General features: G+C 45.8%; 2 protein-coding genes across 2 annotated transcripts in view; one reads left to right on the plus strand and one right to left on the minus strand.

Moving 5' to 3' along the window:
• Positions 1-15,464, minus strand: part of LOC139101837 (solute carrier organic anion transporter family member 1A5) — an 81,610-nt gene that overhangs the window by 45,746 nt on the left and 20,400 nt on the right. The gene's annotated exons all lie outside the window — the stretch shown is intronic.
• Dve (SATB1_N and homeodomain domain-containing protein dve) overlaps positions 1-15,464 on the plus strand; it is a 38,576-nt gene that overhangs the window by 22,445 nt on the left and 667 nt on the right. Inside the window, exons 3-6 of the mRNA XM_070654610.1 lie at positions 10,380-10,522; positions 10,678-10,980; positions 14,048-14,584; positions 14,840-15,226. Coding sequence (XP_070510711.1) covers positions 10,380-10,522; positions 10,678-10,980; positions 14,048-14,584; positions 14,840-15,226 — 1,370 coding nt within the window. The remainder of the gene's footprint in view (positions 1-10,379; positions 10,523-10,677; positions 10,981-14,047; positions 14,585-14,839; positions 15,227-15,464) is intronic.

Genomic DNA, 15,464 nt, shown 5'->3' on the forward strand with positions numbered 1-15,464 from the left:
GGCAGCTGGAACAGATAACTCGCGTGCGATTGAAAGCGCAAACGGCAGTTCGCAATAATTCAAGTTTATCTGCTTTAAAGTCGAGCTGACGCGATCACTATAATTTGATTTAGCAATCCGCATAGAGTCTCTCTCGGATTAGCTTTGTTAAATACTATCGCTTCATTAATTTGACAGCGCGATTAATAATTCTAATTTACCCTTAGGAACTATTTCGATTTTTTTCTTCGACGCTTTGTCCGCAGAAGCAAAAACTCCGAACTGATATCCCCGCGTTTATTGATCTTTGCGGCCCCGATTAATGATTTCGCGCGTTTTCATCTGACGCCAACATTTTCGTAACATTTTCCATAAATGGGAAGAATTTCGAACGCACGGCCGTACCTTTTAGCAGGACCGAAGCTTTCTCTCCTCTTTCTTTCGACGTTTCGTGCGAAGCGGCCGGCGTCTTTTCTTTCGGTTCTTCGGAAATTAATCACCGCGGTCCGTCAAACGAATGTCGCCGCGCGCATTTTTAACGCTGGCGCTTCTAATGATTAAAACGCAGCCGGAATTAACGATCAGGTACGAGCGGGCCGAATCGTTGCCGGCCGGCCGGGCCGTTGCGTGCGTCCCTGCGAGCACGAGCTGTGTAAATCGTATTAGGGATTATTGCACGATCAAAAATATCCCCCGTAGGATAATCCCCGAAGATGGTGGCGGTGTGTTGGTGGCATTAACGCCGACGTGTTATATCGCGATGCGTGCAGGTATATGGCGATCCCATCGACCTCACCTTTCCTCTCACCCCGCTAGCCCCCGTCAACCTCACCTCGTCTCCCTTTCTCCACCGTGTTCCCCCGCGAACCCCCCCCCCTTTCCTCCCGTTACGGCGTACGTGTAGGTACGCGGGGCCGGTGTGCGTTCGCTCACCAGCCTCCGCGAAAATCCACGCCTCTGCATCCTGCCTTCGATTTATCTTTCTCCTCTTTCAGACTCCGGGGCAGGTGACGTCGCCCGGAGGACCGGTAATAATCGCTAAAGCATCGATAGCGGCGACAAACAGTTCAAAGCCATATCTGCAGATTACGAAATTTAAATTGAAATTGGTTCGGCTAGAATTAATTCACCGAGGGTCACTGAATCGAAATAAAATCATAATAAAAATGAACATTGCGATTAATTAGGTTTGAAGTGACGTGTATTGTTTAGCTTAGGTTGAAACGTCTGACTTCTCAGGATCTGCTAGAGCCTTTTCTAGCCCGTTAATAGGACTACTGATCGCGCTTCGAAAAGAGTACAGCGCTAATTGTATTTATATCATTAGCGAGATTACTTTATTAATTTATTAAGTATATACTGGTAATTAAACAACATTTACTAATTTTGCACGATTAACGGGTGATGTGAACATCGACGTTATTTTAATTACAACGTTGCAATTATTAAACGTAATCCCTGAGATATTTTTAAATATTTCCGATACAATGCCGTAATAAAAATCCAACGCGAAGTGGATAATCAAATTTCACGAATTAATGACGAGGCGGCAATCAGGACAGTTCGCGCAATTAATCATTCCCATAAACGCAAGTTGGGAGATGAACGAGTGGAATTTCTTTCGTTGTTGAACGTGAGGGCTCCTCGCAATTTAAGGACGCGACGTCGCGCGATACGTTATCAAAGCTTGCAAGAAAAGCAAGGAAGTCGCGAAAGGCGGCCTTGTAAGCCAAACCGCCGAGTTGGCTCCCTTTTTAATTATCTCAGCGAGGTTCGCGGGGACGAAGCCGCGACTCGCTGGACTCCATTGTGCATTCATAATGGCCGGCGGAGTACCTTAATGTTCTAAGGCTCTTATAAATATAAATATACGGCGGTATCTCGGAAGCGGCGTCTTCGTGCCGCCGCGCGGAGCCTCCCTCTCGGCTTTGTTCCGCTCGGCATTTATTTTTAATAAGATTTATCAACCATCGCCGCCGCGTACAAACGCCGAATTTTACGTAGATAGCAACGCTTACAAAGCTCGCGGAAAGTCACTCGCGCGGAAATTCGGACGCTGTCGTCTTGTCCGGTTAATCGGATCGTCCGGCCTCTCGCGGCTTGGGACAACGTCGGTGCCGTTACTTATTTATTCTCTATTATCTCTTATACCCACGAACGATCAACGTCGCGTTGGAGATCGATCTCGGCGGGATGATGCGTCGCGTGCAATGCTAAGAAGAAAATATAGTTGCTTCTAGATTTCCGACTGTGATTTTTGTGATATTTTAAACGATAAACGGGATTGAATTAATTTGCATATCGTTAGAGATATCGCAAGATTGCGGTCGGGTCCAGAGGTGACTATACTTTTTTCTCGGTGTGCATTTACGCGAGTTCTATTTTTGACGTGACACATAACGCGAAGACACGTGCCCGCGATTTCGTGAAGCGCAACTGTTAAAATGATATTGACAATGACCGCTATTTATCGGCATTGTTTGCGGCGAGAGCGCATTACGCCGTAATCATCATTAATTATTATTTAAAGTTTCGCCGCGGCGACGATTGGTACTCCGGGAATCCATTTGTCTTCCGCTCGCAACAGCTGCGTGGCCGATTTTTGCTACTTTCTTTTTCAATTCCGCGTATCACGATATAGAGAGCGAGGGAGAGGGAACGAGGAGAAGAGCGGCGGGGGCACGCATTAATCACTTGCTGAAACATCACGCGCGTTTTCGCGGAGCTGCATCGCTGCATACGTTAGCCGATGCGGATCAACGAAAAGCATTAGCACTCTTTCAGAGCGATTATTGTTCGAACGTCCCGTGGTTTTCTAACGCCAACCAAAATCGCTGATATATCACTCGAAGCAAAGATGTGATTGAGGATAGCAGTAAATAGAAAAATAAAAAGTAAAGAATATTTTTAAAAAATGCGAAATAATAAATTTGTAAGATGGGAAGCTAATTAGAAATCTAAACTGGTGCAACTGAACTCCGACAGACAGAAAAGCGAACGGAAAGCAGCGCGAGACGCAGAAAACCGAGCGGAAGACGCGCCTCGTCGCCTTCGACGAGGGCAGGACAATCCTATTTCTTTCTTATGCAAAATCTCCGTGTGCGTAGCGTGTTAAGGGATTAAAAGTCTACTCTATAGGGTCAGCCGGAGGCTTACAAGGCCTAACAAGATTAGCCTAAGACGGCGAGTCCGCATACACCGGGGATTACACATTATGTATTCACCTGGATGTATTCGAGCGGAGATCTAGTTCGAGTTCTCCCCGTCATGCGTGTAAGAAAGCGTAAGTCGGGATCGCGCGTGTGAGTGCCCAGGATTGCGTCTCACCGTGCCACGACATGAGCGATTTGTTGCCTCGAGTTCGCGCGATTTTATCGGGTAACGCGAGCCAAAGACTTTTACGGGTATAATCATTAAATCGCGAGATCGTGAGATGGTGAAACATCGCCCTTTCAAATTTCGCATCCCTTTAACTTCCCTTCCTTTGTTCTTGACTTTTGCGAGATTTCCGGAGCCCCGATGTGTAGAGTGAATTGAATGACGATCCGCGAATGTCGCGTACTTGAATCAAATTTTCCAGCAGCGTATATTTCGGTAAAAAAAATGTGCATTTTCTATATTTAAACTAATCGATGACACAAAGAAGCTAGGTATTTCGGATTACATTTAACGACGCTCGCTCGTCAAAGCGTTACGTTATTGTTGCACGGGTTTGCTCGCACGGAAATTGCGCAAAAGGGCGCCGCGCCTCGCGACCCCAGCTCCGATCTGTCACAGTTTATCACACGGGCCGAAACATTTTTCCGTTTCGCCGGGGTCTGACATAATCTCCTCACCGGGCGTGGAAATCGCGCGGTCCTCACGGGCGCGGCTGAATGTATTGTAATAATAGAGCGCGCATATAGAGCGATCCTATAAGAGCGCCGGAAAAGAGAGCGGCTCCGAGGGGGAGTCTTATCTTCCCTGGTCGGCTAGAACTCTATTTCGAGGCGAGATACGCGAGTCTCGACGGCGGCTTTTAATGTCTTTTCTCTCTCCGTGTTTTGATTAAGAGAACGGAGCCCGGGATATGTCTCGCGATCGCGTCAAGAGGGACAAAGAAAACGAGAAAGAGAGAAAGATATACAGAGAAACGAGATACGACAGAGAAGAAAAGAGGGAAAGGGCGCGCTTTGAGTAATTGTCCGCTTGTAACTGTCAGATCGTCGGAGGCTGACAACCTTCGGGAAAACGGAGATCGAGATAAGTCCGCGTTAAACTCGTCATAATGAGTAAATCTAAAAAAAAATTAAATTTTTTTAAAAAGCAAAGTGGCGAAATTAGCGGAATCGGCGCGAAAATTGTCGCGAAACATTTTCGGAATCGATTTCGAACGGCAGGTTTAGCTAGCTCGGTTGTCAAGAAGGAACGTCACGACGCGAGTTCGGAAATACTTCACCGCGAAGGGGTTACGAGATTCAAGCTTGTCGAGATGACGTCGTCGAATTTTAGCCGCGACCTTCGTGACCACGGCCGAAGAAACGAGAGTAAGAATTTCCTTAGGCGGATACACCGCAGATACCGGCGAAGATGGTAGGAGTAAGTGGTGGTTTTGGCAAGGGGATGTTCTGATGCGATTTCACGCTGGATTTGCCTAAGATCTCCGCTAAGGAGCCCTTTAACCCTCCCCTTTTACCCTTCCCCGGGCTTCACCCTTCTATCACGAATCCTCTGCTCTAGTGGCTGCCGTTTCCTCCGCCTCTCCCACTCGCTTCCTCACTTCGATCTTAGTCACTCCCTGAAGAAACTGTCGAGGATTACGTATCTTAGCACAATGTCGCTAAAGCATCATTGTTTAAAAGAACCGTGTTTCAATTAACCGCTGCGCGCCGTCGGTCGAAGATTGAAACCGCAGCTGATACCCGCCGCATTATTATTATCTACGCTAAAAAGCTTTCGATTAATTAAATTTACAATTAGTTGATGTTGATAAATGAACGATCGTTGAGCAGTCGTTTGACGTTTGTACTTCAATCAGATCGCCGCGGAAAGCGCGAGTTACGCGAGTCACTCCTCGGCGCAGGATAATCTCTTGACGTGAGCGCGCTCGCAAAGCTCGTTTGATCTCACTTCTCGACCTGTCCCCGGCCACGTCGATCTAGCTAAATATTTCAAATCGGCCAGAGCGACTGGAATAGCCAAATCCGTTAGTATTCCTCAGCCAATGGGAATTCGGGTTTTGCCTGGGACCCTCGTGGATTAGGTGGCGCCGGTGGCTCGTTGCGCGCATATCCGTGTTTTAAGGACGCGTGCACGCCGCCGTGGATGTACCCGATGTCTTAGTGTCGGCCCCACGCCACGTATATGCAAACCCTCACGGCTTAAGCTAAGGCTAAGGCCGAGGCTCTCCCCCGGGATTACTACGTCATTCTGCAGGACTCCTCCGGTCGCCGGAAGGATCAGCTCTCTTCCTTCTGAGGATTTCGCGCAGGACTCCATCCTGTTCCTAAATCAGCTTGTCAGAACGAGTCATTGCACGCCGCGCCGTTCTTATTTCGTTTGCGCCTGTCATTATTGCGTTTAGGATATTACAGGAACGTTGGTACGTACCAACGGAATCACGTTAATCTGAAGCGATCTAATACGTCTGTATATTAATTCTGAATCTGTCTCATTTTAATCGATGCATCTAAATTGTCGGTTTATTTAATTCCGAGAAAAAGAAAAAATTTTTTGTTTCCAAACACAAGATTTAATATTTTATTTTATTAATATAACGTCGCGATCGCGTTTGATTAAGCGTAGACAGGCTCTTCTTGGAACGTTGGAAAATTAGGTTTGAGTCTTAAAGTCCTAAAGTTTCCCCGACTAAATATATGTGTATATAACTGTATAAATTCCTTCCCTTTTCCACGGCGGAATGTGATATGAGTTCTTAAGTTGACTGCAATAAATATGCTAATACAAAGAGATAGGTCTTTCCCGATTCAGGCGTTAATATTTGGGAAACTGGCGGCTCCCCCGCCGGCTTCCGCCCCGTTCTCGGGAAAACTTACCGGAGTGACAGGCGGTTACGCGCCGCCGATAAGAAGTTTCTAGATATTACTCTTCAGAATCCGTGGAATAATCCGTCTATCGCGCGCCGGTAATAGACGACCGGAACCTGTCCTTGGTGCCACCTAAATCATCCCCCAATGAGTTGGCGTTCACAATAACTCGTTACCGAAAATCCAAATTAAGCTCCTTAGCCGAGAAATTTACGAGACGCTCGCCCTCTTCGGGGCCCACCCCTTTCGTCCCGCGAGGCAGTTTACCCAAGTAATTTTAATCTTCCGCGGGGCACACGGCGGTGCGTGTGCTCGCGCACACGCGAAACGCACGCGGGGGAGAAGTAGGGGTGGAGGTTGATCATGCGTGTGCACGCGTATGTGTGAAGAGACGGGGAACGCGAAGTATCGGAGAACTACACCCTTCTCTTATTCTCTACGTTGTATAAGAGCTTATTCTCTAAGCATCTTAGGGCAAGTTTTCACCCTTGCCTCCAGCGAACGACGGTACGGCGATCACGGCGATCGCGTCCTCGTCGGCGAAGGGATCGCCCGAATCCACTCCCGACGTCCACTTTTTTTTGGAAGTAATCCTTCGAGCAATAGTATAGACATTGTTATTCCGACCAGTATATACCCTCGATATCCAGAAAAAAAAATTAAGTGCCGATAACTTTTTCAGTGGTTGAATACTCGAGGGCGGATTTATTCCAACTTTTTAATTAGTTTGTTTATTAGAAAATTATTTCACGGCGCGTACGCTAGACTTACAGCGAGATTATCTTTCAGTGTAGACAGTGCACTACGAATCGGACAACATTTAGATTTAGAAGGTTTCGTCGCGTGTTCGATGATCTCATAAGCACCATCTGAAAGTTTATCTCATTATGCCTTATCCGTTGTTTTCAACGTAAGCTTAGTAACACCGAAAGAGCTTAAACTGCACGCGAGCTCAGGGACAATAGCATTCTTCGCGGACGAAAGTGCCAGACAAATCTAGCCATTTTTTTTAATTGATTAATTATAAACGACCGACCGATAGCTCTCGGTTTCATTAATCAAAATCAACGCATTAAATAGAATGAGCAATAATAAAAATAATAAATTAAACCGCACCAAAGAATCATTCGAGAATTTTTGCGGAGCGCTGGACGACTGGGATGGACCGAAAGGCTCGTTAGCGAGAGGAAAATAAAAGCGACGCGGCAGGAGAAGCACGAGGAGGGCAGGAGGGGACGGGTGTCGCAGATAAAGACTTCGAAAGAGCCGGTCGCTTATCTGTAAAGACCGACATCCGCCGGATCAGCCCCAGATACCGAACCCACCCACACTTTCCTTCTGCCGCGCGCGCTTAGGACTAAGTTCCGAGGACGGAAGCAGCCGACTTCCAGAGATCTCGAATTCCGCAACTGGCGCAGATATCCCGGCGGCACGAATTCCGTTCTCCGGGTACGTGCGAGCTGCAAATCGGGTTCCTCAATCGCGTTCGAAACGGTCCGTCGGAGAGCCGGGAAAAACAGTATTGCTTAAACGATTTGAACGTGGCTTCGTAGCCTGATTCGATTTCGAGAGATTAAGCCGAGTCGTCTTGGATTACCGAGTCATCAAGACGAAGAAGAAACCTTAAGACAACGGTTCCTGGATGCGCGAGTTTGCGCTCTTTGCTCGTGGCATTTCAGATAAAGATGCCAGACAAACAATAAGTTTCTCATGTTTTTTAACTTGTTTGTTACTTCGATAAGCGCGAGTACGACTCGAGTTGGTTTCTTTTTCTTCTTCAACTGCGGACTTAAGTTCGAGCGTCAAATGCTGGAATTTATCTCTAAATTAAAAAGTTAAACTCCCGTTTTGAAAACCGAGATTTATTTATTTTTTTTTTTTTTTCTCCGGCTCTTCGTTGCTTTTAAATCGTATTTGAACGCACCGATACGGTAGCAGAAACTTCACTGTCGGCGGATCTAAATGGCGCACGCTTTTCCCGTCAGTGATTTAGAAAGATCCTTGGTAATCTCGGAGCGGGCTGGTAATCATCTCGCTCGCGGAAAGCGAGGGTCGCGAAGAGACGCGGAAAGAAATATTCGCCGGTGATTCTTTGGCCGCACCCCCTTCAAATCGCGCCTTCCGTGCCGAACGCGGCCATTATCGCGGCTATGGGCGATAGCGGGGTGCCGAAAAAATATGTTCTAACTTTTTATCTTGTATCTGCACCACCGCCTCGGCACAGAAGCGTTCTGTTAATTTGTGAAGTTGAGACTTCCAGAATGCTGACGCTCCGACGCGTCGGCTACAAAAATAATTTTGCAAAGAAAAAACAATTACATTTGATTCAATTAATTTCTTATAAATTTTTTTTGTAGTTTAAAAAGGTTATTAATTTTTATATAACAATATCATGGATTTTTTTTATAATTAATGGAATTAATAACTAATTTTATTTCCGGTTTAAACAAATTAATCTGGACTCTTTAATTTTTTATAATATTATATTTAAAAATAAATCAAACATAGACGACAAATATAGATCGCGACAGATTTAACAATACGAAAAACCGTTAACGCGAGACGAAGCCGCCGTAATGAAAAAGGACCATCGAGAGAAACTGGTTTCACTTCTTCCAGAGTTGCCTTTCGGATGAATCTTATCTCTCGATGAGAGCTGTCAAAGACGAAGCGGCATGACACTTCCGTCGTGCAGGAAGATAACCGGAAGCCTGATAGGTTCTGCACCAGAAATGAGAAATGTCTTTGCGGTTGTGGAGATTAAAGATTTCGCGGATGAGTAGCTGCCATCGCTTTCGTTTCTTCGCGTTCCTCGATTGATTTTTATAAACAGTATTTTATCGCAATATATAAAAATTAATTAAACAATAAAAAAAGAAACTTGTTTCTTTTTTTATTGTTTCACAGAATAAATTAGTTATAAAAAAACTTGTTTCTTTTTTTATAATTAATTTATTCTGTGAATTAGCTTTGTATTAGTTTTTGAGAAATTAATCTTAAGTTGACTAACAAATTTCATAAAGGGACACTTTCGCAATCGGCTGACCGTGTCGCAGATTTTCGCCGAGACGAGACGTCGGCAATAAACAGAGCGCGTAATACGACGTCCCCGCGATTAAGTCCTGCGGCGTAAAAGCCCACCTTAAACCAGCTGATCCCGGTACAAAGACGACGCAAGGACGGGGCCGCCTTAATGAAAACTATACGTACCTAGATTAAGGTGGACACCGGTCAGCCTCCGGACTCGCCAGATACGACCTGTCTTATGCAACCTAGGGACCGGGCTCTATGATGCCCGGCGTATTAGATGGAAGTTTCGGCCATTAATACCTAATATCGTGCTGCCGGCAGTAAATCCTTTGTTGGTCATCTTTGACGGGGACTTAACGCCCTGCATCAAGAGACATTCGACCTATCTGTCAATCCGGGCGCAATCCAATATTGCACTCATCGCGTTCGCGCATCTTTGACATAAGTTTATTACCACGGAACATAAATGCGGAATATCCCCTTTTCTCCCGTTAAACAAAAATTAATTTATTACTTCGTGCGTTATATTTCAATATTTGCATCCCGAGCTGCGTTTCGACGCACGTGACTATCTCGCGTTAGTAGCTAATCAGCCGATTCTCGCGGGATCAAAATGCGAGAGCGCATTCCAGACAATGCGAAAACGCACGAGGTGCGCCGGTAAACAGCGCATTCAATAATCTCGTTGAAAATTTGGCGATGCTCTTTAAGGGGATAAGTGCAGGTACAGCCGGGAATTGTGGAACTCCCCCGCTTTCATCCCCCGCGCCGGTCTTTCTTTCGCCGTCTCTCTCTCCTCCTTCTCGCACTCCATTTCCTCGGTTTCGCAGAAGTCTGGGATTATGACCTGGAGTGGGATAGACTCCCGGACTTAAGTCAGGGTTACACAAGGATCGCAGCTATTGTGCCGTCGCGCAGGTCCCATTGTCTCGGGATAGACGAGTGGATCTGCATATGCTTAGCGCCGGAGTTAAACTTCTCTCTCGTCCGCCGGCGTCTCGCATCGCCCTCGCCTTTTCCCACTGTCTTCTCCTGGCGGTCTTCAATGCGCACCCCGCGAATCATCCTGCCCCTCGAATTCGGATGCCGAACCGTCGAAGACTGTGCCTATTGTCGGTCGAATGTACTGGTGCTTCAGCGGAAACTGCGAGACGGCCTGACAACGAGGCTTTCGCGAAGTCTTTGCTTTTCGAATTAAAATAATTAAATCTGCCGTAATAAATCTCTCATTTTCAGAAAAAAAAAAATATAGTTTAATGTTAACTAATATTTTAATCCACTGTTATTTGTAATGAGAGTAAACTGCAAGCGCATTATTTAATGTAACTCTTTTGTCTGTTGCAGCAAAAAATTTGCCGGTGCATTGTGTGGTGGAGACGATTCACAATATTGTGGAAACTCATGTGAGCAACAGCCGTGAAAAATGGCGAAGTCCCCAAGTGGAGACGGACTCTTACGTTATCATTCCGATAGCTATGCCCTTTCAGGTGAGAATTATTTTTTATTATACGTCTAGTACAATTATATTTATCAATGTATATAAATTAAAAAAAAATTTAATTAAAATTTTTTTTTTTTTTATTTAATTTAAATACAAAAATATTTAAGCGATGACAAACAATATTTTTCTTTTTGCCGATAGGATTTGGTGGGCGAAGCACTCGTTCGCTTGGGATACTCCAGCGATCTGATTCCCAGTGCTAGAGGGAGCATCGTCATACGCAACTGGAAACCTCTACCGATGGAAAAGGTTGCCGACGGGCCGCTGTTGACAGTGGGAGACATCCTGGCCGAGTTAACGTCTGTGGCGACTCTGAAGATCCAGGTGTACAGGTCCAGACCACCGCCTCCTAGTCCAGCAGCCGAAGTTAGAAACAAACTGCTCAGGCTGCTTCTTTTGCACAGCCATACGCTTCTCGTCTCCGCTGGCTGCCCATTGGACGAGGTAAGTCGTTTTTAAGTAAACGAAATTTTTATTTTTTCAATTTTACATTTGCATGAAAATCGGCGTTAATCGAAAGAGAAGAAACTCGCGGGAGAAAAACGCGTAATCTGTATGTAAAGGTGCGTTTATTTGAAGAACGAGGTACACCAAGAAAATTTAAGGGCCACTCGATCTCCGGCGAGATCAGAATAGGGAATATTCGCGGTAAGGCGGCCGCTTAAAAATGTATAAAATGTAAATCTAGCCGGAGAGTGTTTGTCGTCGGGGCACTTAATCTCATTAAGAAGTCCTCCGGCTCGGTTCCCTTGTACTCGGCGGCGCCCGTAAGAACGGCAAGTGGTAATCTTCGGTAGATTCTTGCTCGCGGCTCGCTGATCCTCACCTTGAATAAATGCTTTCTTGGTTTCAAATCGCCGGTTGAGAAGTCGCCGCGCTTTCGGCGGCTTTCGCTCCCGCGCGAAACGTTCGAATAATGAAGCTCGCGCCCCAATCTTAAGACGTCTCTTACTTTATTTTCTCGTATTTTACGTGCATTTATATTGTTCATCCACTTTTGCTAATTTTTCTTATCAATCCTTGCAATTCACATTTATTATTATTTATCTGCTTCTCTAAAAAAAACGACTAGAAATTTTTTTAAGCTATATTTTAATCAATAAGTTAGCAAAAAAACAGACGACGCTTTATTAACCGCAAAGAGAGCTTTATCATAATGTCAACATTTCGCTGACGATTTGACGGCTTCGCAGCGCTGATTCAACAAAAGTTTATTAACGCCGCGCGACCCAACGACGAGGCCGAGTAATCTCAGACCATTCCAGCTAACGTCAAATTTTTTTTCGCGACGAGGCTTATCCCAGTTACGCGAGCTTCTTTCTCCCCGACGAGCGTCGTTCCTCGAAGATTGAAATGGACGCGCGATTTTTCAGATCGGCCCGCACACGCAGCCGGGTGCCCTTCCGATAGCGGAAGATCTCGTGGCGTGTGATAGGATTACCCTTTACTCAACCAAATTCGCAGCCTTCATCAAAAGCCCCCTCGATATCGGTATTGAGAGGGACGAGGCGGGGCGCCCCGCCGCCTCCTCCGAGCCGGCATTATCTAAGTGCACTCTCTTTGAAGATCCCGCCGCCCGTCTATCCCCGAACTTTAATGCCGCTCACGGTGGTCTATGATTACCAATTTTCCCTGGCAAACGTTTCCTGCTTGAATTTCGTAGCCCGACGGCTAATGGCGAACCGCCGTGATGGAGAACCGACGTCTCTTGCGTAGATCTGGCTTAATCTGACAATGATGCACGAAGACGTGCCACGCGATCCCTCGCTTCTCTCTTTACGCATTCTACGACCCCGTTCTGTAAAGATTGAATTATCGTATTTTTCTGCTCGTTTTATCTGCAAAAGAACTCGAAAGTCCTCTTTTTTTCCCTGTTTTTTTCCCTGGCTGGTATATTTATTAATTTTTTTTTTTATTTTACCATTTTTTACAATCTGTAAATTTTATTTATTTTTATCTAGCGGTTTTTATGTAAGTATTTATCAAAGATTACCATCGGTTATTTCTGGTCTTTGTGACTCGGGCGAAACGCAAAATCTGCGATATTCGGATACAACAAAATCATTGTCAGTGAAGAGCAATTAGAATTTTAAATATGCACAGTCATACAGACGAGGAGCATTAAGGCACGCGTGACTGTACAAAAGTGCGACGCTCGTATTTCTTTCAGAATAGCGGAAAGATTCGGAAAGGTAATAAATACTTTTCGCGAGGGGCTCGGGTAAAGTTCACATTAATCGGCAAACATAAATCATCAATGTCAGCGCGATTTCAGACAATAAAAAGTAACGAAATCTGTTTTGAATCCCATTTAGCTTGAAATGTAGAGCAGTGATGTTAACAGACGTGTCTGATATATCAGGATTAGGGCTTAACCATATTTATAGCGCGGCAACGGCATTTGATTTATTTACCATATACATTTTTGCAAAATTCTTTGCGTTTATTTCGAAAATCTGGTTTACATTTTTATGTATAATAATTTTTTTTTTTTAATACGCCAATTTTAATAAATATTTTACGACCGCTATATCAATTACTTAAAAAGGAAAACAATTTAAAAGTAGGTCAATTTTTATTTTAATAGATATCCCCAAAATAAAATTGACGTACAGGAGAATCATATAAAAAAAATTGCGACAACGAGTTTCCGAGCGGCGCGTCGCGAATTTCGCGAGCTTGTTGCGATTCTCGCTGTTTAACCACAGTCCCGTGACCGCGATTGATTTATCACTGGATCAGCCGATTGCCGCCAGCAATCACGCTTAAATAATAAATACGTGTAAATCAGGCTCTTCGAATCGCGGCGCGATGTCGACAGATAAGCCGGCCGCCCCGTTTACGTCGGCGTGCCACTATTTACCGAACGATTTCTGAAATCTTGAAAACGCCTGTCAAGATTTCGCGCCTCGCCTGCCTACCTGGAATGATTAAGTGCGGTGTCGTAAAATCCCGCGGCGGATGAGAATTCGAGGAGGTCGGCTAGCGCGAGACCCGGATGATTGTCGCCTCGGTATCTGGCGCTACCAAGGTGCCTGGGATACGCGACGGATTACCGCGTTATTAAGGTGGCGTCGAGCGCCTGATCCTCCGGCCCGGCGATGTATTTGTTCTTGTAAATCATCGAGCAGATAAGGCGCCCGCTTCCTGAGACGCGAAATTTTCCATAATCTGCGTCGTCTCAATGCCGCGACGCTAAACGATGTCGCCCGTCTGCGTCAACAGGCAGCCGAATCGATCCCCGAAAGAATTCGAGTTCACGTAATAAATCCATCCCGACGGGGTTTATTTCGATTCGCGGTGTGTTTTCTCTCGCCTTATCGCGAGAGAGCGAATCTGCGAAAAACAAGATGACGCGAAGGACTGCGTGTGCCGCGCTTGCTGACGATTACGCAACCGCGAGTCGTGTATCTCGCGATAAAAATTTTTTTTTAATTTTTTTACAGTCATTGTAACTTATTAATTTTTTCGCAGATTTTTAAAAGGGGATCACGGTGATTTTCTTTTGCAGATGACCCTGCTGTCGCTTTGCCGGGGCGGGAACGATCTCTCGGAAGAAACGAAAAGGAACTTTGAGACGTGGTTGCAACAGCAGCAAATAGGCCTCGGCATGAACCCGATACCGCCTACTTCCAACCACCATCACCACACGCAAAGTCCACAGCCCGACAGCGGAGGCGCGATTGCACCTACTAGCGGTCCGATCGGTCCCCCGCATCCAGCCCTTCTTCAGTATTCGCACAAAACTCGAATGAGGACCAGTTTCGACTCCGAACTCGAGCTACCGCGGCTCCAACGCTGGTTTGCCGAGAATCAGCATCCGTCGCGCGAGCAGATACAACACTACGTCGCGGAGTTGAACTCCCTGGAATCGCGCCGCGGTAGGAAGCCGCTGGACGCAAACAATGTCGTGTACTGGTTCAAGAATGCCAGGGCGGCGCAAAAGAGAGCCAGCATGAACGGCTGCAGCCCGCCGGGACTCAGCCCGAGAGGCGCTAGCATTGTCAGCGAGGACTGTACGGACGAAGAGGAGGACACTAGGCATCAGGTACGTTTCGCGAATAAAAATTAAAACTGTAATGGCAATGTTAAAGATCTAAGAAGCTTAAAAATAATTAAAAATTATGTCAAAAGAAATATCTTTACCTAAAAAAGAATTTAAAAAATAATAAATTGAAGTAAAATAAAAATCAATAAAAAATAAATAAAGATTAGCGTTTGGAAATATTCTGCGTGAGCAAGTAATTGGACATAAAGGTAAAAAAAATCTTAAAGAGGTGAAACGTTTTATTGTTGCTTTTAGTCGACGTCGGGATCGCCCTGTCCGCCAAGCAGCCCGCCTGTCGGCCCGCTGTCTTTGACCACGAGACCGGAGGATCAGCAGCAGCCCCCGGCGTCGACCCCTTCCTCAGTCAAGCAAGAGGACGCGAGGGTGTCCTCCGGCTCCGAAGACGACGAGACCAGACACGCGGGCCACATCCCGCAGGGGTTTTCCCTGGTACCCAGCTCTATGTTCGGCCACGGTATAATGTACATGTCGCATTATTTGCCGCCGCGCGGCCCGCCCGGCTGCCCGACCAGCATGCTGGCCGACGAGAGAAGGAAGAGAAACCGGACGTTCATCGATCCCGTGACGGAAGTGCCGAGATTAGAGTATTGGTTCAAGCGGAGCACTCATCCAAGCCACGCGGTAAGTATCAATCGATTACGCGTTGTTATCGCGCTAATTTGTCTTTCTTTAGATAACAATGCTGACGTATTGCGAAAAATTTCCGCGGATTCTGTAATCTGCAGCATGTGGCATGCTCATAGACGCGATTACGCGGAATACTATTGTGCATTTAAACAGTCACATGCCGTTTTACGTCAACGAGACTTCACGAATTAAGAAATCTGATGCAGATATTTTTTTTCTTTTCTTTTAATAT

The sequence above is a fragment of the Cardiocondyla obscurior genome, linkage group LG04 (genome assembly GCF_019399895.1).
Source record: "Cardiocondyla obscurior isolate alpha-2009 linkage group LG04, Cobs3.1, whole genome shotgun sequence".
NCBI classification, from domain to species: domain Eukaryota; kingdom Metazoa; phylum Arthropoda; class Insecta; order Hymenoptera; family Formicidae; genus Cardiocondyla; species Cardiocondyla obscurior.